General features: G+C 58.0%; 1 protein-coding gene across 4 annotated transcripts in view; it reads right to left on the bottom strand.

Annotated features, from left to right (window-relative positions):
* TAFA5 (TAFA chemokine like family member 5) overlaps positions 1–27,175 on the bottom strand; it is a 228,897-nt gene that overhangs the window by 146,615 nt on the left and 55,107 nt on the right. Inside the window, exon 1 of one of the 4 annotated variants that reach the window (XM_039463300.2) lies at positions 201–433. The exons of the other annotated variants lie outside the window; for them this stretch is intronic. Coding sequence (XP_039319234.1) covers positions 201–291 — 91 coding nt within the window. The 5' untranslated portion in view covers positions 292–433. Of the gene's footprint in view, positions 1–200; positions 434–27,175 lie in introns of those variants that run through there. 4 annotated transcript variants of the gene reach the window in all.

Genomic DNA, 27,175 nt, shown 5'->3' with positions numbered 1-27,175 from the left:
GCCCCGAAAGGCGCGGGGCGGCAAGACGCGCAGAGGGCCGGGCTCCGGGCAGGGTCGCGCCGCCTGCCATCCCGGCCCCGCAGTGGCGCTGCACGAGCCTCCAGCGAGCGGCGGCGGCGGAACGTGCTGGAAGCCGGGTCAGGCGCCGGGACCCCCGCGGGCCGGGCAGAGCTCGGAGAGCGGCGCCCAGGGACAATTACCTTCTTTGAGGAATTGCGCGTGGATCACCAGGACGAGGAAGCAGCAGAGCGCGGCCCCTGCCAGTGCCCAGAGAGCCTTCAGGAGCTGCATCGCGGAGTGGCCGCTCGGCCGACGCCCCCGAAGTCGCACAGCGAAGGTCCAGGCGCCGCATCAGCGCCCCGCCGGGTGCAGCCGCCGCGGCCGCCCGCTCGCGCCCTCCATCCGCCGCCAACGCCGCGCTCCGCCGCGACTGGAGGCGCCACTCCGGGAGGCGATGTGTGTCTTTTTGGGCAGGGGGGAGGGGAGCGGGCGGGGGAGGGGGCGCCGGGGAGGGGGCGTGCGGGCGGGGGCGGGGAGGTTAGCAGAAAGTCTCGGGCCGCGGCGGCCGCCGCTCCGGCCACTCGGCCACCATCGCGGGCTGCGGGGCGCCGGGGGCCCGGGCGCAGGGGGGCGGCCGCCGCGGCCCCATGAATCAGCCCCGCCGCCGCCCCCGGAGCCGCACCGCCAGCAGGGCCCGGACGGCGGGCCGCGGATTGCGCAACGGCCGGGCGGCGCGGGGGGGTCCGGCGCTTCCCCGGGCCCCTCCTCCGCCTGGCGGCCCCCCGCCCGCTGCTCGGCGTCGCCTTCCTCCTCCTCCTCTTCCTCCGCCTCCTCCTCCGCCGCCGCCTCTGCCGCCCGCGCTCGCTCCGGCCCGGGGCTCAGGGGGCCGCCGCGCCGCCGCCGCCACCGCCGCCGCGGAGGGCCAGGCTCGGGGCCGGGGCTGCGCGCCGCGCGCGGGGCTGCCGCACCATCGCCGCCGCCGGCGCCCGCGCGGCCAGGCAGAGCCCGCGGCGATCGAACTTGCGCGGCCCGGGGCTGGCGGGCCGGTCTCCCCTCCGGACGGTGCCGGCCTCCGCGCTCTCCGCAGCCCGCGCCTCCTCCGCCGCGGCCGGGACGAGGTCCGGGCCCGCCTCTCCCGCGGGCTGCGCGCGCTGGGCCGCCGGGGCCGGGGCCGGGGGCGGCCGCGCCTACAGGTGGGGCCGGCGACGCTGCGCGCCTCGCCGCCCGCGGGATGCCGCTGCTGCTCCGGCCTGGAGGCGCGCGCCCGCCCGCTCGGCTCGGCGCCGGCTGCTGGGGAGGCGGAGGGAGGGGAGCGCGGCGCCGCCGCTGCCAGCCCAGGTGGCCGGGCCCGCGCAGCCTCGGACTCCGGCCCGCGCCCGCCGCCGTCTGCGCTCCTCCAGGCCGCGGGGCCGCCGATGCGCACTGGGCCGCGAGGGACCCGGGACCCCCGCCCTGCAGCGCCCCCGCCTGGCGCGCCGGCGGGTCAGGTGGGGCCGGTCCAGCCGAAAGCTGCGGGTCGGGCTCCACCTAGGTGCGCAGGGGCCTCACTGCAGAGCCAGCCCTGCCGGCGCGGGAGCCCGGACGCAGGGCCTCGGGTGGCGCCCAGCCTCCCTCGCACCCAGGGCTCCGGGAGTCGCGGGGAGACCCGGGCCCAGGTGCCGCCCGGGCCGGGCCCGACCAGCGGCTGGGAGGGCTCGGAGGCAGCTGGTCCTGCGGCCTCTGAAAACGGCACCTCTGCCTGGACACACACACACACACACACACACACACACACACACACACACCCCCCACATCCCTCGCCCTACTGTGCCACCCTCCAGCCAGCTGCCCTGCACCCAAAAACGTGGGCGCACAGTTAATGCCCACGTTCCGTTCCGGGGGAAACAGGCGGGCACCTTCCTGGGCTGCCCCCTTCCAGCCTCTAGGAAGGAGGGGTCTTTGTTTCCAGCCAGTTTTGCTCCCCAAACCCGCACCCCAGAGCAGGGGGCACGGGTGTCCTCGTCAGTGCGTCGCCCCAGAGCCCAGCACGAAGACCGGTGTGGTAAGGCCTCAAGGCATTTTTGCCTGAATTGAATTTGAAATTGAATTTCAAATGCCCAGGGAAGAGCAGGGGGCAGAAATCGGGGCCTAAGCTTCCTCGGACCCTGTGCGGGGTGGGGGCCGTGCTGGTGCCTGCGGGGCATGTGGGTCTCATGAGGGCTGGCTCCTCCTTACACTGCTCCTGATGCGCCAGGAAGGGAAAGAGGCCTGGCCCTGAAGGGCTCTTGGAGGTCAGATAGCTCAAGCCCATCGGTATGCATCGGGGGAAACTGAGGCTCATAGCAGCATGGCGACTGGCCCCATGTCAACTAGCAAGTCAAGGACAGAGTCAGGACCAGCCGCCAAGCTTGATGCTGTCTGCCTGACCTGGCTCTGCTGTGCCCAGCACCTGGCCAGAAGAGAGGCACCCACAAAGCAGTTTTTCACTCTGGCACTCATCACTCTCCACCTGCTCCTAAAAAACATCCAGGAGAAGAAAGAACGCCCCATTCGACTCCTCTCACCTAGAAGCGTGGCCCCAGCCTCACACCAGCCAAGCAGCTAAGCAGCTCTGGGCGGACCCTGGGAGAACTAGCCATTCTCTCTGCTCATGCAAGCCCCTTGGAAACCCTGTTTCCTATAAGCACCCCCCTCTCTTCTGCTCTCTCCACACCTAGACATGCTCTAGAGGTAACAGCTGCTCAGGAGCCCACCCCGCCTGGCTGGCAGAGCCTCACCCCCTCCAAGGTTGCTGCCTTCATCCCGCACCTGGTGCACAGCTCCCCAGTCAGAGGGCTCAAGCGTCTTCTGGGTGCTTATCACGTGTGCTCGCCCCTGGCCCCCAAAAGGGACCTCAATCAGGAGAGAGAGCCCGCCCTTGACACTCACTGTGTCCCCAATCAGGTGTGTATTATGTGAAATTCTGAAAATAGAAAAGTATGCCAAGTTCACCAGGGGAATTTTTCAGAACTAACCATTTGGAAGATCCTTCTGTAAAGAGAATTAAAGAGGATAAAGGGGGAAAAAAAAAGTTAATAGAGGCTTGGCTTACCAATTCACTTTCAACAGGTGGGAGGAGGACCTCTGTGCCTGACCACCATCACACCTCCCTGGGCACCAAGGCCTCCTGTCAGTAAATGCATGTGGCCTTGCTTGCACCTTCGAAAGCCGTCACAGCTGAAAACTTGGGAACCTCAGGCAGGGCATCTCAAGAGTCAATTAACAGTGCAGAGCACAGAGGCCCCGGGTGCCACTGGGAAGGCAGCTCCAGATGGCAGTGTGAACACCTGAGCCAGCTACAACCAACACAGATCTTGGGGGGGGGGGACACCTAGGGTCTCACTGACAGGTCAGGAAGGACCATTTATGAATACTAAAACCATGGCGGCATTGGGAACCGAAGCAATAAGCAAGCCGGAAAGGATGAGGGGGTCCTGGGCCCAGCTGCTGGATGGAAGAGAAGGAGCTGCGGTGGGAACCACCAGAAAGATGGCTACCACATCCTCCCGAGAAGGTGGAACAAAGCAGAGGTGTGGCCAGGCGTCCAGGCAGGAAGGCACTCGGCCACAGAGCTGCATTTCCACACTGCCGGGTAGGCGTGTCCTCCCCCAACCCCCTGCAAATTGCTGCTTTAAGGCACGTGGAGCCCAGACCAGAGCCAGAGGAAAGCTGTCCAAAGAGGGGGTGCCTTCTGCCTGGGGACAGTCCCCACAGTGCCTGAGGTGTGGGACCTAGGAACGGAAAGTGAGCATTTTCTTTAGCGTGTCTCTAACTGAAATTTAACACTGCCTTCAATTAAGTATGTAGGCAGTAAACACAATACTTTACCCATAACTATGACTTTGTCACCAACAAAAATCACAGGTATTTTCATACCACATTACAGCTCTTGTAGATACCTCGGTCTACTGCTTATTTTCACCATTACTTCAAATTATGGTCATCCTACTACCACCTTTTATGTAACGTGTTCATAAAGAAAACACATTACTATGTCAACATAGGCTTTTGACCGTTTGATAGTGCATGTTGATATAATTGATCTTCTTAATCACGTATTTTTAGTTTATTCTGAGATGGGTTGCACAGGCTTCAGCAGATTTCCAAAGAGGCCCACGACACACAAAAAAGCTGGGAACTTGCTTCTGGGGTGAAAAATTCAGGGTCTAAGAAATAACCAGGGCAAGGCCAGGTGCCGTAGCTCATGTCTGTAGTCCCAGCACTTTGGGAGGCCAAGGCAGGTGGATCACGAGGTCAGGAGATGGAGACCATCCTGGCCAACATGGTGAAACTGGGTCTCTACTAAAATACAAAAAAAAAAAAAATTAGCCGAGTGTAGGGGCATGGTGGCGCGCACCTGTAGTCCCAGCTACTCAGGAGGCTGAGGCAGGGGAATTGCTTGAACCCAGGAGGCAGAGGTTGCAGTGAGCAGAGATCGTGCTACTGCACTCCAGCCTGGGCCACAAGAGTGAAATTCCATCTCCAAAAAAAAAAAAAAAAAAAAAAAAAAGGGCAAAGCAGAGTTAAGGACCTTGGTGACTCATGACAAGCAGGACCAGCAGGTCCAAAGGCAGCGCAATTCCTTCCGAGAGTGAAATGCACAAAAACATGTGTCCCCAGGGTCAAGCCTGCCAGCACCAGCAAATGTCAGGACCGTGTTTGCCCATCAGCCCCATGCCTGCTTCCAGGATGGCCCATCTGTCCACGTACCTTGCCCATTCCCAGAGAATCCAGTAAGCTCTCACGGTCAAGTGAGAAGTCTGTTGGGTTACACGGGGCAGAGGTGACCCATGCCGGCCAGTCAATACATACACCTCAACCTTTATTCCTACACAGACAGGACCTAGCAGAGATCACCCCACTCTCTCCTGCTCTGCAGAAAGGTGTTTGCAGAAAGCTAGTGGCATGAAAGAGAAGGGGGGCCTAGCTGTGCATACTCTACACTTGAACCTTAGGGGACAGGAATAATTCAGGGAAAATAATCATAACCATAATTGTCATCACTCTAAATAGCATAATTCTCAAAAAGAAATTGAAAGAATATGGTATCAATAAGAGAAAATCAGACTCCTATGGGGAAAAAACAGGAAAACAAGAAAATGAGAAAAAACTTAGAAATGAATGTGACTGGCCCATTTTAAGATACAGGCTATGCACTGAATGGTAAAATGGAAATGAGTGAAGACGAGGCTGTGGAAAATAAAATCACATATGTTTACAAGAGTGGGAGCAAATAGAGAGGTGAACAAGTGGGGAAAACTTGAGACCTAGAAGGTATTCCTAGGCGTCCAACTTTTATTTATTAGAGGTTCTAAAGGAGAATAAAAGGCAACAAAGAGAAGGAAATAGTCAAATAAATAAAAACACACCTTCAGATTGTATGGACTTACCATATTCTGATTAGATCTAATGGACAGACCCCTAGATCCAAGCAATGCAAGAAAACCTTGCAGAATATGTTTAAAAAAAAAAAAAACAAAAAACAAAAAACAGGCCAGGCATGGTGGCTCATGCCTGTAATCATAGCACTTTGGGAGGCCAAGGTGGACATCACAAGGTCAGGAGACTGAGACTATCTTTGCCAACATGGTGAAACCCTGTCTCTACTAAAAATACAAAAATTAGCTGGACATGGATATATAGTATAGCAACATGCCTATAATCCCAGCTACTTGGGTTGCTGAGGCAGGAGAATCACTTGAACCCAGAAGGCAAAGGCTGCAGTGAGCCAAGATCGTGCCACTGCACTCAAGCCTGGCAAAAGAGCGAGACACCAACCAAAAAAAAAAAAAAAAAAAAAAAAAAAAAAGAAAAACAGTGTTCTATGAAGACAGAAATGAGCTGACACTGAAAAAACACTGGCTTCTTAAAGACAGTCGAGTAGTAACTTCAAGTTCTAGTGGGAAAAGATAGAAGACCTAGAATTTTATACCCAGCTAAACAGTCAACAAAGCATGCCATTTGACAGCATTCAAAAGTTCAGTTTACTAGTCCCATCCCTTAGACAAAAAGCTGGTCTAGGTCACACTCCACCAATGAAGGGAATCAAGGGACTGCACCTGGAGATGTGGGATAAAAGAAAAGTTAGCGCCTTCAACTCTCTAGAAGTAGAATAGACTGTGAAGAATAGCTACAAAGATACATTAGACCTTGATACTTGAAAGAATCCAACTGGTAAAATCTTTACAATAGTATATCTCTTTCTCCACAGTTCTAGTCAGAAATCTTTCTGCTATAAACATTTATGGGATAGTATTATAAATGCACTTTAATTCCATTCAAGTTTTAAAATCAATATGTAGAAAAGTCAGTAGAAAGCTAAACATACTTCTTAAACCCTGACCATTAAGTACATAATAGAGAAATGAAAAGAGGAAGGCAGTGTTTTAATGGAGAGAGTAAGCCCTCTGTTTTTTTCACTGTTCGAAATGGAAAGTGAGGAGGTCCTGACCAGAGGTGATGAAGAAGTAAAAGTTTGAGTGTGCACTGCTGACATCATGCCTGTTGAAAATGAAAACTTAAGAGTTATCAGGGCCAGGCTGGGTAAGAAAGAAGCTATTAACCATTTGTCCCCAGGGAAGGGCCTGGATGCTGGGAAGGAGGCAGAATCCTGCCTTTCATCTGGAACTTTCCTTTGTCATTGTAATTTATTTTTTTACAATATCCATCATGTATGTTCTGCGATTTGAGATACACTAGTCTCATAAAAACAATGTAGATAAAATGTGTTACATCCATAGAAATGTAATACTTTGCACCCCTTGAGGAAAAGGAGGAAGTGGTGCATATACAGGCAAAGGCAGCCTCAGCCATGTTTTCAATAGGTATGAACATAGCCATGCCCCTAATCACAGGCCACGAGGCAGGGAGGAGGTGGTGACGCTGGCCTTGACCGACAAGCAGAATCCATCCAGTGTGGGCAGCAAGGCGGGGCAGATGCAGGGCAGCAGGGCCCTGCCAGGAGGGTGTGGGGAACAGAGGAGTGAGGCTGAGCCAGAGAGAGCAGGTGAACATGTCGACGAGGAAGAGCTCAGCCTCAGGGAGGCCTCTGGTGCAGCAGCCATGTGTGCAGGGGCACTGGTGGCCATGACAGTGGGGTAAATGCAGCATGGCCCCTGAGGGCCCAAGGACATCCCCGGAAGGACCACAGTTCCTGCCTCTTTCTGAGCCTGGGAGACAGTGAGAGGGCACGCCAGCCACACGCTGGGGACAGGCCTGGACAGCAGCATGAGCCTCACCAGCACCTGGGACACAAGTGAGGCCTGTGGGAGGCCACCCCCGGGGACACACGTGGCTCGGGTCAGTGTGCACTTCCGTGGCCATTTGACGAGCCTGGCCCCCGTGTCAGCCAGGATCACAGCGCCCAACAGACTGGGCCATGGCAATGCAGAGCAGTTCCGTGGGTGCCAGGGGCACAGCCCGGGTCAGGAGTGCTGGGGTTGTTCTGGTGAGGAGGGACCACAGTGCCCATGGGAATGCTAGGTGTCCTGTGGGCCATGATTGTAGCAGCCACACTCCCCATGTCCTTGGCAGCCTCCACATCCACTATCAAACCAGCCATCCCAGAGGTTACAAAACAGAAAGGCTCCCAGACCCCATGGAGACACCCAAATACACGGTTTAGTGAATCAATGCCAGCGCACAGTGAGAGGCAAAGAGTCATTTCACAGGTGGGGCCAGGTCAGGTTTTGCGGTTTCCAGAAACTTCCATGACTGCACACATCCCACTCTCCCCTGGAGCTAGAGTCTGAGTATCCACAACCCGTGGCCCCACGTCCACTGTCTTGCCCTGAGGATGTCCTCTTCTGAGTAACAGCGGCCACCTGCAATGCTCGGCACACTCCAGGCAGCTGTCCCCATCCCACAGAGGCCAAAACCGGGCACCAGAGCAGGGAGGCAGCTGTGTAGGAGGCCACAGCCAATGAGGGCTGCAGTGGCTCAGGCCCCCAGGTACCAGTCTGCTCACAGCCCGGCCCTGCCCCTCCTTCAGAGCTGGCTGGGGGTTCAGAATGGACGGTGCCGATGGCCCTGGCCACGAGCACAGGAGGATGCTCTGCCCTCGTCTGGCCTCGCACCCCGGCCCCGAAGGCTGTGCTCACCACTGCTGGACCGTGGAAGGCGATCTGGAGAAGGGTGATGGGGCTTCAGGGGGAGGCTGGGCCGGCAGCCAAGGGGCGGCATGGGGCAGAAAGCAATGGGCTTCGTGGTGGGGAGGGCCACTGGTCACACGCCCAGCTTGGCCCTGGCCACTGGTGTGACCAGACCACTGGCCAGTCATGAGTCTCCCGGTGCCCGGAGTCCTCACTGACACCCACTGCAAGGGTTACAGCAGATGCAGGCAGAGAACACGGTACATGGTCGGTCACAACCAGCGTTTTCTTTCCTCCTTTCCTCCTGTATGCATGGAAGAGGCCGTATCTTGTCCCCAAGGAGATCTCTGGGACACGGTTGTGGGGATCTTAGAGAGATGTCCCAGGCAGCCCCTGTCTGGAGTCACTCCCAGAAGAGGAGCTTCATCTGAGCTCAGGTTTTGGCTCTGCACAGAGGGTAAAGGCCCTGGCAGGGCTGGCTCTGAGCTGCCCTCAGGGGTGAGTGCCTTGCACATTCTCTCTCTGGAGCAGAAGAGAAGTGAGCAGAGCAGGTGACAGAAGAAACAGAAGAGTAGCAGAGGAAAGGCCACCAGTTCCAGGAGGAGAAAAGAGAAGATGGAGGTGCGGGCCGGGGGCGGGGGAGGTGCTGCTTTCTCTCGCTGACCAGCTGGGCATCAGGATGGCTGAGGCCGCAGTCCAGGCAGGCCCCATGGGCTCAGTCACACGGTGAAGACAGACTTCCTGCTGGCCCAGGGCTTGGCTGTTTTACTCCCATTTCTTTTGTGACCTCCTCTGGCATACCCAGAAAACAGAGGCCGTAAGCTTCTCACCGTCCTCGAGATGGGACTGAAGGCCCCCAGCTGGCACACACGCTGCCCACTGTGGCCCGGGCTCCTCACTGGCCTCGCCTTCCAGCTCTAGGACCGCAGGCCACTCCAGGGCAGGCAAACCTCTGCCCGTTCCCAGGCCTGCCCAGCACCGTGCATGGGCTGAGCCTTGGGCACGGATGCCCTGCCCGACCCTCATCCTGAGAGACTCCGTGCCCCAGGCCACCCTGCAGACTGCAGTGTCACGCCTGTTCCTGCAGCCCCAGCCACCCCTGCCTGAGCTCACCTGGAGGAGCCTGGAGGATGTGTGACCAGCTGGTGAGTGCTGCGTGAATGCAGACAGGAAGAGGGGCTGGGAGGAGCCTCCCTGCTCCCCCTCCCCTCAGGCCACCTGCCCACCCTGGCCCAGCCCTGCCAGCTGTGCCAGCCAATCCCCGCCCGCAGCAACGCAGGGACTCTTATCTCCAAACCTGCGCCCATGATCACCCTGCTCTCTTTTTTGAAATTCTTATCTTTTCTCTGCACACATTAACTCTCACTTTAGCTGGGCTTAATAGATCCCATTCACTCAAAGTGGGGATTGTCCTTTTAAAGCATTTCCTAATAAGGCTGGGAGGAAAGCACTCGGCCTGGGGAGGGCACCTGTGACCCCCGGTCCTCGGAAACAGAGGGGCACACAGGAGGGCTCCAGCAGCCAGAGGGGCACACAGGAGGGTTCCCAGCAGCCACAGGGGCACACAGGAGGGTTCCCAGCAGCCACAAGGGCACACAGGAAGGCTCCCAGCAGCCTTCCAGAGGCCAAGCAGGCAGCGCCCCGGGAGAAGCGCTCCCCAAGTCGGGGCTCAGCCTGCCACTCAGGGAAGCAGACACGTTTTCTGCATGTTTTTGTTTAAAAAGAATTATTTCCTGTTCAACTACCCTAAGGAAAATGAAAGCAAAGTCAAGATGTTCCAACCCTAAATCTGGAAGTTGTATTTTTCAGAAGATACCCCAAAGCAGCACCTGCCCACGTGGAGACGGACCCCTCCTCAGGTGGGGCAGCGAAACCCTGGAAACCACGCAAGCACTCCCCACGGGGAAGGGGGATTCCGTCTACAGCGGCTGTGCTGAGCAGCAGAGGGGAAAGGACAAACCCAACCCACTGACATGCCTGGGCCTCACTCCTCAAACCACAGTGGGAGCAAACTGCAGCAAGCTGCAGGGCCACCTGAGCCGCTCAGTCCAGACCTTTGAAAGACGCTTCCAAGGAGGTCAGAGGCCAAAGGAGTGCATTATCGGGGCTGGCTCCCCTACAGCCCATGCCCCTTACACACCTCATCCCACTTAGTTCTCATGATGTTCTCAGGCAAAGATCCCCCCCCACCAACTTACTGCTGAGGAAACTAAGGCTCAGGCAGCTCCTCAGCCAGCCTATAGCAGCACACGGAGAGGGTGCACCAAGCTGGGTGTGCCTGGGCAGCCCCTGCTACCTCTCGGAAGAGGCCAAACATACTCATAGGTCCCTTCTTCTTTCCACTCATCCGTTTGTCCATCTGTACCTCATCTCTCCATCTGTAATCCACCCATCCACCATCCATCCCTCCATCAATCAATCATTCATCATCCACCATCCGTCCACCATCAACCCATCATCCGTCACCCATCATCCATGCATTCATATCCACCTATCATCCATCCATCCATCTGTCCATCATCCATCCATCATCAACCCATCATCTATCCATCATCCATTTACCCATGGTACATCCATCATCCATCCACCTGTCCATCATCCATCCATCATCAACCCATTATCTATCCATCATCCATCCATTCATCCATCTGTCCATCCATCCACCTGTCCATCATCAACCCATCATCTATCCATCATCCATTTACCCATGGTACATCCATCATACATCCATCTGTCCATCCAGCCATTCATCCAGCTGCACATGTATTCATCACCCATCATCCATCTACCCATCTACCTATCATTCATCTGTCCATCCATCCATCCATCCCTTTGTCTACCCATCAGTCCATCCATCCATCCACCCATCCCAGGCTCTGGTCTAGGCAAGGAACAATCAGGAGGAATAAAACCCAGAACTGCCATCTCAAGCCACTGCTCCACTCCAGTTCTAGCCCCACAAGGCAAGCTCCATGACTGAGCTCAGCATGTGTGTTCCCGAGAGCTGAGCACAGGGCTGGGCAGGTGTGAGGCCCTGGGAATCCTCTCAGCAGTGTCAGAGTGAGGCAGGGCTCCAACGTGGAATCTAAGACCCGCGAATAACAGTTTATGGATACCCAAAAGCCTTCAATTGACAGGGAGGGAACACCAGATTCTGCCCAAGGCTGGCACCGGCCAGTCAGGTTGAGCTGAGCAGAGTTGAAAAGAGTTAGTATTGGTGGCCCTGGTGCGCTGAATATTTTACATGTTGCTGGGAATGGGGCATCACGCGTTTATGAAGCTACAACAGGAACATCAGCCTGTTCTAGCTTCATAAACCTGAAACCTGAAACCAGCCACTTCAAGGAGTTTGCTGTCCATCAAGCCAGAGGGCCTGGATCTGGGACGTTTGCATTCCCACTTCTCTACTCACAGCGAGGGGGACCACCTCCCGTCCACTGCAGCCAGCACCTGAGGAATGCCCTGCCTACTCTGCCTTCTCAGGGCGCACACCCCACCCAGCACTTGGCCGTGACAGTGGTGTTCCCGTGTGTTTCCTGGGCCTTCCCTAAGCTGGAGTTGGCTCCTGCAGGCTGTGACCATGGCCAGTGTCCGCCAGGCATGCTCCTCTCAGCCCCACCATGGCCATGAGGCTCCCCCGCCCCCATCCGACCATGGCCATGAGAAGGCGGAGTGCAGAGCAAAGACCACAGGGGTGGGGCCATGCACTTAATTCTCCTCCTCTGAGCCCTCAAGGCTGGAGGTGCCAGCTGACACCTCTCCCAGATGCAGCTGCCGCAGCTCATCTTTGCAGGGCCACTGGGGGACGTCTGAGGCTGTGTGTGGCACTAAAGGCGCTCATCACAGGGCAGCTGCTCTGCTTCTCTGCTGGTTATGGTGGAAAAGTCGATGGACACCCCGGGACGTTCCCTTAGTCACTCCCAAGGACGAGCACACACGTGCTGGGTCTGGAAGCTTTCTACAACCGCTGCAGCCCACTCCGCCAAAGGAGAAGGAGGCGTAGTCCCTGGAGCCAGTGCCCCCATGTGGTGTAGCCCTCAGTGAAGGCCTGCAGAGCTGGGAACACAGATGCCCCGCCCTCAGCCTGGGGCAGAAGACCCCAGCCCCAGCCCATGGCATGCAGCTTTGTCAGAGCCCCCGGTGGGCTGACTGAACATCCACAAGGACAATGGCCAGACCACACACGACAACAGAAGTCTAGCCCACGGCCCCCGTAGCCGCCAGCTCAGAAGCCAACCCACAGCCTCTGCAGCTATCAGGCCCAAGAGGTCGGCAACCACCAGCTTCCCTCCTTTTCTGTACCTTTGTCCAACTCAGGACCAACCAGAGAAAACCCACCATGCCCAGATGCCTCCTTAGAAATCGCTCTGGCTTGCCCAGGCCTAGATCTCCCATCAGGGCGACCTGGAGCGTCCCTGTTCCACCACCAGCCTCCCGCCATCCTCCTGTCGCGGCCGTAACAGCCTTCACTCATTCTCGTTGGTTGTCACGTGTCCAGCTGTCCGTCCACAGCGTGACCGGGAAATGAGCCGCCAGACTCTCATTCCTGCACACACCACACGCATGTCAGGCCTCGTCTTAGGGCCTGCTTTTGGGGATCCCACGCTGAGGAACCCCCTGCTGTACAACGCACTCCGTACAGAGAACAGCTGCTGCTTCCACAGTATCATCGGTTTCAGGAAGGACAAGGATACTCGGCCAGCCGTAGGCAGCCCAGAGCCCGGTGAGGAGCCTGGCAGGACCCTCAGGAGGGCGGGGCCAGGTGGGCCAGGGAGGGAGTGGCCTTCACTCAGAGTAGGGTGGAGTTGGCACTGCCACCTGGCACGGGTCGTCGGGGTCTTGACCTATGTCAAGGAGCTACTGTACTCCCAGGAGTCAGTTCCCATTACCTTTCTCAGCTCACCGGTGGCAGAACAGGCACTGTGACCGTTGCTGCTCAGAGGGAGACCACGCCCCAGACCACTGGGGTGCAGAGAAGTCCAAGAGGCAGAGAGCCCAGCAGCACGCTGAGCTCCAGGACCCATGCCCACCCAGCAGTGCTGAGCTCCAGGACCTGTGTGCCCACCCAGCAGCGCTGAGCTCCAGGACCCGTGTGCCCACCCAGCAGCGCTGAGCTCCAGGACCCGTGTGCCTACCCAGCAGTGCTGAGCTCCAGGACCCGTGCCCACCCAGCAGCACTGAGCTCCAGGACCCGTGCCCACCCAGCAGCGCTGAGCTCCAGGACCCGTGTGCCCACCCAGCAGCAGCAAGAGCCCCGTCTCGGATGGCAGGTGCAGGTACCCTCCGGGAGCCAGGCCCCTCTTCCCATATGGAGACAAGAGAAGCCCCACCTGCCACCCACCTCTAGGCACTCACACAGGCAGCCAACACCGCCCCCACCCTCCGCCCATGCCCGGAGGAGTTCAGGGCCCAGCCTCCTCACTGCAGGGGAGTGAGGCCAGACAGAGCCCCAGAAGCTGGGAAAAAACCACCCCTTTGTCCCCACATGAGCGCCCACTGTGGTCCCCACTGGAGAATTGCACAGAGAACAGCTGCTCCTGCTGCAGTGCCGAGATCCCGGGACAAGGGGCCACTTGTGTGCAGGACTCTTGAGGGCCACATGAGGATGTGGCCGGGCATCCGAGGAGGGGTGGCTGGTGCTGTTTGCTAAATTTCAGAGAAATGGTGGAAGGTCAAGGGCTGAGGCTCTTGAAGGTCACTCGCGGATGCGGAGGACCAACCGGGTGGTTCGGTCTGGCCCAGCTCTGGTGTGGGAGATGCCAAGGCACCAGCCCACAGCTCCATCGGAGCCTCCAGTAACATCACCCACACAGGCGGGCACCCCGGGCCGGGAGAGGAGAGAGAGTCTCAGGGCCATTAAGTGGGGGCCCTGTGTGGTTCGGGGGAGTTTTCCAAAGTTCGAAAGTGACTCCTCTCTCACTGTGGGGGTGGAACTGTCATGAGAAGCAGTGTCAGGGGCCTAGGTCAGACCCACCCTGACTCTATTGCCGAGGGGACTTGGCTATCCATGGGGAAGGGAGAGGCTCTGGGTGCCTGGCTTTGAAGAAGAAAGGACATTCCTTGGGCTGGTGATAGATGTACCAGCAAAGCGTCCCAGAGCCACAGAGCAGAGTGGATCCAACACGTGGGACGTCGTCAGCCCAGCTGCTCCCTGCACCCTGAGGCCTGAGGCCACATTCCATCCTGTGATCACACACACCTTCCCAGGACGGGTCGCATCACCTCTCATCCACAGTCCCACCCACAACGCTCCCAGTTCGAAGAACAGAGCCTGCCACAGCCAGACCCAGACAAATCCCTGTGTCACCCACACAGGGAGCCCCTCCATCCCCAGGTGCAGGAGACAGCACAGGACGAGAACTGCTCAGACACAGGAGCAAAACAAAAGGCACTTTAAAGACAACTGTGAGGCCGGGCGCGATGGTCCGCGCCTGTAATTCCAGCACTTTGGGAGGCTGAGGGGATGGATCACGCAAGGTCAGGAGTTCGAGACCAGCCTGGCCAACATAGTAAAACCCTGTCTCTACTAAAAACACAAAACATAGCCGGGCGCGGTGGCTCAAGCCTGTAATCCCAGCACTTTGGGAGGCCAAGGCGGGTGGATCACGAGGTCGAAAGATCGAGACCATCCTGGTCAACATGGTGAAACCCCGTCTCTACTAAAAATACAAAAAATTAGCTGGGCACGGTGGCGTGTGCCTGTAATCCCAGCTACTCAGGAGGCTGAGGCAGGAAAATTGCCTGAACCCAGGAGGCGGAGATTGCGGTGAGCCAAGATCACACCATTGCACTCCAGCCTGGGTAACAAGAGTGAAACTCCGTCTCAAAATAAAATAAATAAATAAATAAATAAATAAATAAATAAATAATAAAAATAAAATATTAGCCGGGTGCAGCGCTGGGTGCCCATAATCCCAGCTACTCCAGAGGCTGAGGCAGGACAATTGCTTGAACTTGGGAGGCAGAGGTTGCAGTGAGCTGAGGTCACACCACTGCATTCCAACCTTGGCGACAAGAGTGAAACTCCATCTCAAATTACTACTACTACTAATAATGATAAAGACAGCTGGTTCTCATGGCCCAGCATGGGTCTCACATTAGGCGCCGGCTGGCACTGCTCTTGCCCAGGCTGGCTCTAGGCCCTGATGATGTATCTGCACCCCCAGGGCTCCTGGCATCCCACATGTGGTCTCCAGTGACTGGAGGCCCAGAATGGAAATACTGGGGGGCCTGCTGGGGCCACAGCAATGCTAGGACAGCCCCAATGCTGGGACCGCACCAATGCCAGGAGTCTGATGGCACCGGCCTGGGCACATGGCTCAGGGGACAGACTCCTGAGCCATGTCATACCCCTGCCCAGAAACTGACAGGCCCCCATTAGAGAAACGGCCCCCTGCTGAGAGCAGTGATGCCCCTCCCCTACAAGGATGTGGCTTTCCTGTGGGACACACACGGCGGTCCCCAAATCCCACGCTGTGAAGGCATCAGTGGCCAAGGCGGCTGCCCGATGGAGAATGGTTGGTGCGTGCACAGACAGCAGACCCTGCGGCTCCTGCCCAGACCCTCACACCCACAGGGGTCTGGACCCCAGCGTTCTGGCTGCAGGTCCTCCCCTGCAAGGCTGAGACTGGAACGTCTCCACCACCCCCTGCAAGGATTCAGCGCACACTGACTACACCTTCCGCGATGGTTGTAACGAGATGATGACCGGGCCTGTGGCGCTGTCCCCAAATCCCTTCCCCATCCCTGCCACGTCTGCTTCTGGGTTTGTCCCCTCTGCTCCCCAGGGTCAGGCCCCACCGCCCCTCCTGCCTGGCTCAGGCTGTGCCCTCAACCCATCCGCCCCTTCCTGGCTTCCTTCCTCCTCCTCCAGGCTCAGCCGAATCCCACAGCCCGCCCAGGTCTCCTGGTTCTCCCACCTGCAAGGCCTTCTCTGACTGCTGCAGTGACAAGGAGAAGCCTTGGGGACCTGGAGACTGTGGGGGCGGGGGGGCAGCTTCCTCCATCGGCCGTGTCGCCGCTCAGAGAAGCCCTCCAGGACAGGCAGGGTTAGGGGCGGGGCTGTGGAGCAGAGGCCCCAGCAATGTGGATTAACAGGTTACCTGGCTCATCTCAGGAAGGGACTCTATCTGGGACCTCAGGTGCCCGCTCCCGAGAGCAAAGCCACCCCCAGACCAGAAAGAGCATGAGTAGTGATGGCTGAGGGGCCAAAGTCGGTCCTCCTTCCAGTGCGGGACCCACTTCCTAAGCAGCCCCAACTGCCATGGGCTCTGTGATCTGCTGCGTGACAGCCCAGTAGCCCAGCACGAGCGTCCACCACTAGGGTCAGATCCAGCTGCCACCACAAAACACCATGACCTGGGCAGCCTCAACAACAAAGCCAAGGGCAGCCCAGTTGGGTCCCTCCTTGCGCCCTCGGCACTGTGCCCCTCACGTAGCAGTGAAGGGGATGAGGAGCCACCCTCATGCCTCTCTCCTGAGGACCCCACCCCAGCAGAAGGGCTCCCTTCATGACCTCGTCACCTCCAAATCCCATCACCCTGGGGCTGGGGCTTCAGCATTTGAATGTGGGGGACCCAGTTCAGGCCTGGCACCTGCTCATTGTGAATTTCTCACTGCACACCTGCTCTCTCCCTCCCAGGCAGCTGGCGGAGGTGAGTCAAGCAGAGGAGGTGGGCTGGCCCTTCGCCCAGGCCCCAGGCACACATGGGCATCCAGGGTGTCCTCCTGACCTCGTGAACCACCAGCCCTCGGTGGCACACACTCTCGTCCTGCCCTCCCCCTCCTGGCTCTTGAACCTGACGGGACCTCACTGGCCTATAGCCCCTGGACTACGTCTCCCAGTGGCCACGCCTGGAAGATACTGCAGAGGTGTTCCTGGCTGGCCAAATGAATACACCACAGCCACAAAAAGACCTCTCCCCAGACCACCGCTCCCGAGGCCACGTTCCCACAGGCGGTGGGAGAGAGACCATAGTGAGCACCCACAGGAGCCCAACTCTACTTAATCACTTCATTACTGGCTTTGAGGCTGCATCCCTGCAAGGAATCTGCTGCCTGAAAACGCAGATGATTATGAGCTCCAAGACCTGAGAGGTGCAACGGCCCTTAAACAGCATTATGTCAGTTCCAGGCAGGGACACATTCACAAACAAGATTTAATTTGTCTATGGGTAAATTGCTAGACTTTGAGAAACACCTAGGGCCAACCGCAAATGAGTGTGTGTTGAGGGAAAGCAGACGACGATTTGCCGGCTCCCAGCAAATTGAACATAAGCTCCGATTATAATGCAGCCACGGAGAGCGAAGACGCAATAATGGCTATATTGGGATGGTGCGATGCTGGCACTGAATGCGAATGAATTGGCACAGGCCCGGCCTGCCATCCATCTGGGAGTCCCCATCACCTTCCCCGGTCCCTGGAGGTTGCGCTGATCTTGGTGATGTGCAGAATCTAAAGGAGGCGGGGGAAGGAAACAGACCACACTCCCCTCCCCTCCTTGAACTGGGGCCTCTGCCTGAGCTGGGTCCATGGCCCCGTTCTGTCTCCACCTGCTTGTCTCATGGGAAAGGGCAGACCTGCCCTGGCCAGATGTATCCTCCTGCCGCATACTCACTGTGAGCTCAAGGGACAGGGGTCCTATTAGGACCCATTAGCAGAGGGACATTTCCCTCCAGTGGTTCTAGGGGAGCTGACCTCAGGGATGGAGCTCAAGGCATGGCCAGAGCCCTCCCTGCACAACAATCGCCCACCACCGCCTGCTAGGGGCGGGTCAGGAAGGGGCTGCTGAGGGTCTGGAGGTGCCTTCCCACCTGCCAGTGGCCGTGGTGCTCGGCAGCCTGTGGCCTGGCATCCTCAGGGAGCCTGAGCTGCCAGGTTTCAGTGGAGTGCCTGCGACACCCGGGCAAGACCAGGTTCCCACTCAGCCTCCCACACAGAGCCACCTCGGTCACCTCCGATCTCACCACTGCCTGGGATTGGTGTCCTAGGGCAGCCAGAACAGAATGCCACAGGCAGGATCCCTGTCAGCCCTGTCCCCAGCACCACTCAGGGCAGAAACATATGCCCTCACAGCCCTGGAGTCTGGGAGTCCAGCTAGGGGTGTGGGCCGGGCTGCTTCCTTTCAGGCCGCTCTCCTCTGCCCCTGGACGCCATCTTCTCTCTGTGTCCCTCACAGGGTGGCCCCTCTGTGCCTGTCCCTGTCCTCACCTCTCCCCCTAAAGACAGCAGTTACGCTGGATCAGGGCCCCACCCTTACGACCCCAGTTAACCTTAATCACCTCTTTAACAGCCCGTCTCCAAGTACCGCCACGTTCTAAGGAGCTAGAGTTAGTACATCAACACAGGAATTTTGGGGAGACACAAGTCAGACCCTAGAACAGCTCTGATGCTGTTACTGCTGCTGGCCCTGAACCCCAGACCTGGGCACTCTTCCTGCTCCCTGTGGGCTTCCTGATGGTGGGTGTCCCTAATGACCACACGTGGCCCAGCTGTGGCCCTCTTCTCCTCTGGGAGGGTAACTCTCGTGAGTGTCATCTGCTTTTCCTCCCAGGACCGAGCAGCCAGGACTGCGCCCAGTGAGTCCAGTGAGGGCACATGCTGCCTCACGGTCAGGGCTCTGCAGGGAAGCCAGCCAGCCAGCCTGGCCATGGGTGTGAGATAGCAGATGGGAAGGAGATGGCATCGGATCTGGTTCCTAACCCCACACCTTCCAGAGCATTTTAACCAGCCAAGCAAGCCAAAGCAAGAGCCCAGAAACCATCTGTGGAGCAATCGGCCAGAGGGTACTGGGCTCTGGGTCCGAAGGCTCTCAGCCCCTCAACCTTCCACCCAAGGAGGAAATCACCCACTTCAGCAAAGGACCCTCCCCCGCAGCTCCTGCACTTTCAATCTGGGCTGAATCCTCAGGCTCAGGCACCTTTCTTCCTGGGTGCAAGGAGCAAATGAGGGGGAGCTTTTGAGTAACGTCCTGACACCACCGCTCTCTGCCAGGCCGAGCCATCCAGGAAAGCCAAGAGGCTGCACACCCTGCCGTCAGCACGGCCACCGACCTCTCGGGACGACGTCCGACGCGCAGGGAACCTCTGCCCTCAGGAATCTAACTGGCATCTGGCCCACAGGAAGCTGGGTGCTTCCTTACATACGGGGCCCCCAAGCACCAGTGACCAGAAAACATGCCGTCCCGACCCCTGAGGACCCGAGTATCCTGGGGACCCAAACACCCTGCCGCCCCCAGCACCTCTTCAGGACACTCCACTGTCCTTTCGCAAATCAAAGGTCTTCCGACGTGGGCCTGCCAAGGAGCGTCTCTTCCAGATGAATACAGATGGCAGAGGCTGATTTAAATAAATCTATTAATTATCTGCAGCTTAGGCTGCGTGTGTATGTGTGTAAGCTGCAGCTCCTAAATAATGTAATTTCGGGAGCCTCTGCATCTATTACATTTAATTACTCTTCCCTGTGGTGCACAAGATCGAGACGCAGCCACAGCCACAGCAGGTCCCTGGAGCCTGGCAAACCCCAGAGGGGCTGCTCTGCAGGAGGGGCTGGCCATAGGGGGGCCTGGGGGTGCAGTGCCAGCCAGCACTTTCTCTGAGGGACCTACCTCTTCTCCCAGCCCCCTGGGAGCCTCCCCAGGACAAATTCATCTCCTCTGCCTGTGATGCCCTCTGTGGCATGGGTCTACGGTGGCACCTCCCAGCAGTGGTCCAGGAGCTTGGTGACACCAGCAATCCCTACAATTCCCCTCCAGGAGTGGGGTTCAGCATTTAGGCTCTTAGCCTGGTCCCTGGATCCCATGTTCATCAGAGGACTCGGCCCACAGGACAGGACACCACCAGGAGAGGGAGCAAGGGCAAGGAGTGGGCCCTAGCAGGGGCAGGGGAGCAGGTGGCAGGGTCCCTACCCCTCACAAGCACCACCCAAGACCTGGCCCAGCCCCTCCCAGGTCTGTGAAGCCCCAGTTGAAGCAACTGCTCCCTGAGAAATAGCTCTGCCGTCTCCTGCCAGTGGTCCCAGCACCCACCTCCCCGCTCTCCCCCCTCCCCGTTCTCCCCCTCCTCGCTCTCCCCCTTCTCACTTTCCCCCCTCCCTACTCTCCCCCCTTCCCCCGCTCTCGCCCCTCCCCGCTTTCCCCCCATCCCCACTCCTCTCCCATCTTGCCTGATGCCCTCGGGCCGGTCTCCTGGGCCAGCTTCCTGGGCTCCTACCTCGGGGGCTTGGACAAGGTCCCCCTTTCTCTGGGCCTTGCTGATGACAGAGTCATCTGGCTGCAGGAGGCCAAAGACCACGGGGTGCACCCCAGGCCACTCCCAGGAACTTCACAGTGTCTAGTGGGTTTGGGGGTCTTGTCGTTTTTGCCTTGTCTCTCTCCCTCCCTCTTCCCATGAACATTTGCACTTCTGAGGACACAGACATCTTGAACGCCTACGGTGTGAGAGTGAGGGGGCCAGGAAAAGCCGCGGGAATGAGCTGGGAGGCCGCATCCTCCAACAGGAGCAGCCACCCTCCCCGGAAGTCCGTCGCAGGACCCTAGGGTCTGAGCACCCAGGCTGGGCCCTGCTTGCTGTACTGGTGAGACAGTGGATTGCTCTGAGAGGGAAAGGGATGAGAGAGGAGAATGCCCAGGTGCCTGGGAAGCCGGCGACGCCGCTTAGGAAGAGTGCTAGCCCACCGCCAGCCCCATGCCACCAGCCAGCATCCATTCATTCCTTCATCATCCATCCATCCTCCCTCCCTTCACTCAGCATCCTCGGAGCCCTTGTGTGCCAGGCCTGGGCTGGTTGCTAAGAGACAGCAGTGTGTGGGGCAGGGACAGGTGTCCAGGACGGGGTGCCCCTGCAGTGGGAGCCGTCTGACCTCCTGCTGCCCTTTCCTGCCCCCACCATCAGAGATCTCAGAGAACCAGCCTCAGGGGCCACCTTGCCACCCTGGGGCCCGGCCCAGCGACTCCCCAGAACACAGCACTTGGGACCACGATGGGAAGAGGAAGCGCCCGAGCACGAGTGTCCCAGTGTCTCTGCAGAGACATTTCTGCAGGCTCTGACGCCCGGGGAGAGAGAGGCTCACATCTTTGTAAAAACCAACAGGCTCATGAGAGGATTACAGGTCTGCAGAGAATCTTAGCATTTCATAATTTTTAAATTATATTCCAGACACCCGGGAAATTTTGAAATAATAATAATTTGGAGGTCTAATCTGTTAAAACAATAGCTTTTAATATTCATTTGTTACTGGCAATAAATGGCTGTAATAACTTGATGGTGAAGCTGCTGTGACCTTCACTGAACCTTAGCGATTCTCATTTGCATTCTCATTAAAATGACAGTTTCAGTCTCATTCTTTGAAATCCGTAAAACCCTCCTTTCCAGAACTTCCAGAGCCTCCCTAAAGAGTAATTAACTCATGTGATTAAAAATGTAATATGTTGGGAACATTTTTTACTTTATGAAGGTAGCAGGTTAAAAGTTTTAATATGCACTGTATTAATCATAAATGATTTTGATTTAAAAAAAAACGCTTACAGAAAGAGAAGTAAATGGGAAACCTTCATTGTCAGTGTTGGATTATGATAATTTCTTTCCTATCCTAATTTTTATTAATGGGAAAAAATGATGGACTAAACTAGCCCGTCAAACTTCTGCGCCTTCAAAGCCGGCAGCCCAGGCGCCAGGGAGCATTTCCCTGGGGACGCTCATGCAGGAGCCCTTTCAGAAACCCTGCACCTCTTCCTCCCAACCCTTCAAAGACTCCCCACAGCCTGATCTCGCTCCTGGAGCCCAGGTGGGAGGTGACCGCTTCTGAGCAGCCACCTGAGGACCTGGGTTCTGGGAGCGGGAGCCAGATAAAAAGGAAGCCTGTGGTTTGCACCTTGTTGGCCACAGTGGGGGAATTTCCCCGTCTCCTTTGATGCTCCCACTGGAGGACAGTGGCCTGGACAAGCCCAGTATCCACGCATGGCCGGGACGGAGCTGGAGAGCTGGGCAAGTGGACGGTGGTCACCTAATGAGCGTTCAACATCCTCTCTTGTCAAGTTCTCAGTTGCATCCAGGGGCCTTGACAAGCCCTCGCAGCAAGAAGAGGCCACAGACTGAACTGAGGAGGGCCCGGGCATGCCAGGGCTGCACCCCAAGGCAGGCAGACGGCGAGGGCACCACCTGTCAGGACAGAGAGCCCTGGGTGGCAGATGGCCCTACACCAGCTGGGCATGGCTGTGCACTCACACACTGCAGGAACCTTCCAGAACACTATCCCGGCCCCAGGTGGGGGACAGAGTCAAGGACTATGGTGCCTGGTGATCCGACCCCTCCCAGCTCTGCCCCAGGACTCCTCCCTGAGATGTCTCCTCACCTTCTCCCACCATCCTGTCCCTGGTGCAGGTCTTCAATGATCCCAGCCTCCTCCTGGGTGTCCAGTGCGTGTGGCCAGGGAAGCTTCTATCCCCCTTCCCTCCCTCCTTCTTATTCCCTCGGGCCTGGGGACCTCCGGGGCATCTGTCCTTGGTCAGGGTACTGGGAATGCAGCCGGGAACACAACTGAGACTGACCCACAGCTGTGGGGACATATCAAGGGCACAGAAACCACTGTCCATACCACAGAGTCGGGGCACGGGGCTGCCAAGGAGACACAGTGAGCCCGGCAGGAGGGGCACGGGCCAGGGGCCTGTGGAGTCAAGGTGGTCCGGGAAGGCTCCCCTGAGGAGGTGGCCTTTGGGCATCTGAGGGAAGCTGGGATTACACAAGTCAGGAAGATGCCCAGAAAGGAAGCTTCCAGAGGAGGGTAACAGCAGGGCCTGAGTTGAGCCAGTGCGAGGCATGGTGGTAAGAGAACAGGGTCGGGCTCTCCGGGGTGAAAGATGAATGAATAAACAAATAAATGAGCAGTAGGCAGACCAACCAGCACCCAGGGCTGGCTCTGGGCCTCCTCCCTCGGGGTGAGCTGGGAAGCCCCATGTAGGTGCCATCCCAACTGCCCCTCCTCTTTCCTGGGAGCCTAGCTGTGTCCCTCAGAGGATGATAAATATTTATTTAAGGTTTTTCCAGTTGTCAGTGTGATAAACGGACCCTTGACAAAATCAATGAGTCAAGTAAGCCGAGTTAATCTACAGGGTCCTCCGGAAGGGATCCCCCACCCTGTCCGCAGCTCCGAGCCCTGTGACGGGGCTTCCAGATGATGGATCCCCATAGGCCGGCTGGGCACGGGTGTGGGGCCTGCCAGCCTGTGAAGACCCCCGAGTCCAGATCCACGGAGAGCAGGCTGCCCACCTCGTGCCTGCCGGATCCTTAGAGAGGATGTGCACTTGGGGCAGACAGACTCGCCCAGCAGCTACATCAGCAGATGGATTTGTTTTCTAAACAAGAGCCCCTCGGAAGGTTTCCTGAGGGCTTCAGGCCATCAGACATCTGCCGCTGCCTCCAGGAAGCCCTCCTCCCCACCCAGAGGGGGCAGCAACCGGGCACCAGGACCCCAGCAAGCAGAGGCAGCTCACCCGTGGGAGGCAGGTGTGGACCCTTCTCCACAGCAGAAGTTACGTGAGACCTGCTATGGCTGGTGATACCGTGGGAGGGGCTCTCTGGGGGTCCCCAGGAGCCCACACAGGAAGGCTCACAGTGCCCAGGCTGCAACCACACAGCCGAGGTGACAGCACAGCACAGGGAGCACCAGAGGACGCTTCCAGCTGGGAGGACAGTCAGAGGAGAATGGCCACTGCTGGGGACAGGGGCCCGCACCACCTCCCTGCAGGAGCCTGAGGTCTCCATCAGTTTCCCACATGGCTCCCATCTCCGGGCAGGGGCTCAGAGGCTCCCCGTTTGATCTTATACCTCTGTTACCAACAGTGTCCACACCCACACTTGCCAACAGGAGAGCCTGGGGTGGCAGGTGGGGCCTCGGCCAGCCGGGGGAGTGGGTGGGGCAGAGGCTCAGCTCTCTTGGAGGAGCCTCCTCGGCCCCCGTCTCCCCACCTGCACCTGCTTCCATCAGCACCGCAGACCATGAGAAGGGTGGGTGCCAGAACACTGCCCCCCAGGGCCACACGCACATCAAAAGGCCCCCCAAGAAAACATTTGCAACAGACCCCAACGGGTCTATATTTAGAGCTGAACTTTAAGGCAAATATCAAGGAGTTCTGGAGCAGAATTCATGATGGGCTCAGCCCCTTAGTGTGTGCCTAGAAAACCATCAAGCTGCTGTCACCTGGTCGCATCCCTGGGGAGCTTATGCTGCTCATCCAGTTCTTGGAAGCCTTTCATCCAATGGTATTCTTGCCCAGAAGGTGACAGGAGAGGATATGGGTCTGCTCTTGATGTTGGGACTGAGACAGGGCTGGCACCCATCAAGGCTGTGCCAGGTGTCTGGGTCAGAGCCAAACTGCTCAGCCCTCAGCCCACATGTTCCTCCCCGACCTCAGATGCACTGACCCCATGGGCTCCCTGCCTTCCAGGGTGCTCCGGGCCCAGCCTTGTCCAGGTCAGGGTCAGGGGCCTCTGGGAGCCAGGGCTGAGGGGCCTGCAGTGTGGCTGAGCTGTCAGAGGCCACATTCACGCCGTGCCTGCTTCCTGCTCACCGAGACACCACAGGGAGAGACCTCGCCCTATGCCTCAGAGGGGTGAGGAGGACTTGGCGTGATGCTCCCCAGGGGTGCCATCAGAGCAGCCCTGGGCAGGAGGGACACCACAGCAGTCCATCTTACGATGCCCACGGCAGGACTGGGAGTGTCTGCCTCACCCCCAGGTAACGCAGGAACGAAAGGGGTCCACGTGGTTCCGGGCACACCTCAGACCTGAATCCTGGAGGCACTGCTCACTCCCGAGGAACAAGAAGGTCAGAGAAAGCTTTTTGGAGCACAGACACCCAGAGTAGGGGGCCCTGGGTCAGAATGCACCCTGTCCAGATGCCACATCCAGCCACTGCGTGGTCCCGGGCAAGCCACCCACCCTCTGAGCCTCAGGTTCCAACCTGCAAAGGGACCTCGAGAGGAGTGAACGACGTGAAGTGGGGAAGGCAATGGGGCCTGCTAGGAACCGTGGGCTGGGCAGGGGTACATGCTTTGGTATTCACACTATGATGCGTTTCTCAGGCGTGCCTGGCTCTGCGAGGTCAAAGCCCTCCCAACCAGCTCCATCCAGACCTGCCCTCTTGGCTTGCTCCCAGGGAGCCAGCCAGGGTCCTGCCAGGCACCTCCCACCAGCCTGTAGGAAAGGTGCATGAGAGGCCCACGTGCCACCTGGAAGCCCCCATCCTCTCACGGCGCTCTTGTCTGCATCTGGTCTCAGCTGTGGCCTGCACTGACCCCGTCTCTCCCAGGACCACACCTTATCCTGGCCAGGTGTGCCACTGCCCAGCCCCAGGAGCCTAGCTCTCAAGTCCTGGAGCCTTCTCCAGCTCTAGGCAGGGGAGGCTGTGTGTGGGAACAGGGAAGGGTCACCTTGGTGGACACACAGAGGCTACTACCCCCAGGCCCAGCACACCCAAAGTCCCCAGCTTCTGATACAAGTCAGCTGTGCCACTTATGGGTCACTTAATGTTCTCAGTTACTGAAACACTGTGACTCGATTTCTCTTGGAGAAAGACAGGGATGTGACAGCACCTGACAGGGTGGCCGCCAGGATGAGTGTATCACTTCAGGGAAATCATCTGGACCGTGTCTGGCGAAGGGAAGCTGGTGATGAACGTCCAGGACCACAAGTGCCATGGCCCAGGGTGCACAGCACTGCTGGCAGGGGCTCTGCTAACCCATCTCCGAGCTGAGTCCTCAGACCCGGGCAGGGGCCCTGCCTGTCTTCAATGTGCACAGATGCCGCAGCTCTGACCACAGCTCCAAGCCAGGCAGCAGTCGGTGCAGAAGATGAAGCCCAGCCCGGCGCTGCCTGGCCCTGCCACACCATCTGGGGCGGTCATCTCCAAAAGCAGGACAGGCAGGACCACCGCGGCTTGGCAGGAGCGGGGGACCCTGGGGAGGCACCTGCGCCTGCTTCTTGCTGAGTCCCTGCATGCTGCTCCCTACTGCCGTGGCGTCCCCTCCTCCAAATGCCACCACATGAATACCATGAATAAGATCTAAATTCAAATTAGGGCCACTTTCTGGAATGCATGCAGAATCGTTCCCTGCGCCAAAGTGCGGAAGAGCACAGATACGGAACTGCCCACCCACCTCCCTGCGCGGGGCCGGCCGCCAGCTGCCTGGGGTGGATGGACTCCACGTCCCTGAAGCTCATATTGTTCCTGGCATTTATTGACAGTCCACGTAATTCAACACGCTGATGAGCAGGTATCACTATCAGGCCTGGGCTGGAAGGCCTCCGTGTCTACACACTGCAGACCACCTGGCAATTAATCTTGGGTGACTGTCTAAAGAGAATAAAGGCAGAGAAATGGGACCATGAACCCTGCCTTCGGCTGGAGGTTAACACTCATTCCAGTTGGGAAAAGAGTGGTATGTGCTGACTCTTCCTGTTTCCACTCAGGAGACAATTAATGAAGACACTGGCAGGGTCATTTCTTGCCAACGAATTGACATTTTACGTGGGAAAACTCTTCTTTAGGTCAATCTGATCGCTATAAAGAGCTTCTCTTTGGCCAAAAGGCTCTTTCAGCATGGGTTGAGAGCTTCTTGTAATATCATTCCCAGAAAGACAATGAGTTCAGTGACCAAACGACTTTAGCAGTGGCCACGCACCTAATAGGCACCTGCTGTATGCCAAGTAGTGGAGATAAGAGTCTTCAGTTGTTAGGTGACGGCTGGGAAACACTCACGTGCCCCTACCTGCGCTGAGGCCGGGCTTGGCCATGTGGTCTTTTTAGCCAGAGGGATTTTCGGGACCTGGAGGGGCTGGCAGTGATGGAGTTCGGAGGCTGGGCCTATCCCTATGAAGTGCAGCCCTGAACCCAACCCGCGCCCCGGAGCCCAGCCTGCCGAGGGCAGCAAAGCTCCTGTTAGTCCACTCCCCTGCCCTGGAGTCCGGAGCCCGGGGTCCAGTCTGGCCCTCTTGTGGCTGAGCCACAGACCCACAGTCAAAGCCACCACGGCTGACCCAGGGACCCGAGCCGCACTGTGAGCCCTGAGTTT

This window comes from Saimiri boliviensis, chromosome 21 (assembly GCF_048565385.1).
Source record: "Saimiri boliviensis isolate mSaiBol1 chromosome 21, mSaiBol1.pri, whole genome shotgun sequence".
In the NCBI taxonomy this organism is placed as follows: Eukaryota; Metazoa; Chordata; class Mammalia; order Primates; family Cebidae; genus Saimiri; species Saimiri boliviensis.
The sequence above is the reverse complement of the archived record's forward strand: the minus strand, read 5'-3'. Positions and strand labels throughout refer to the sequence as shown.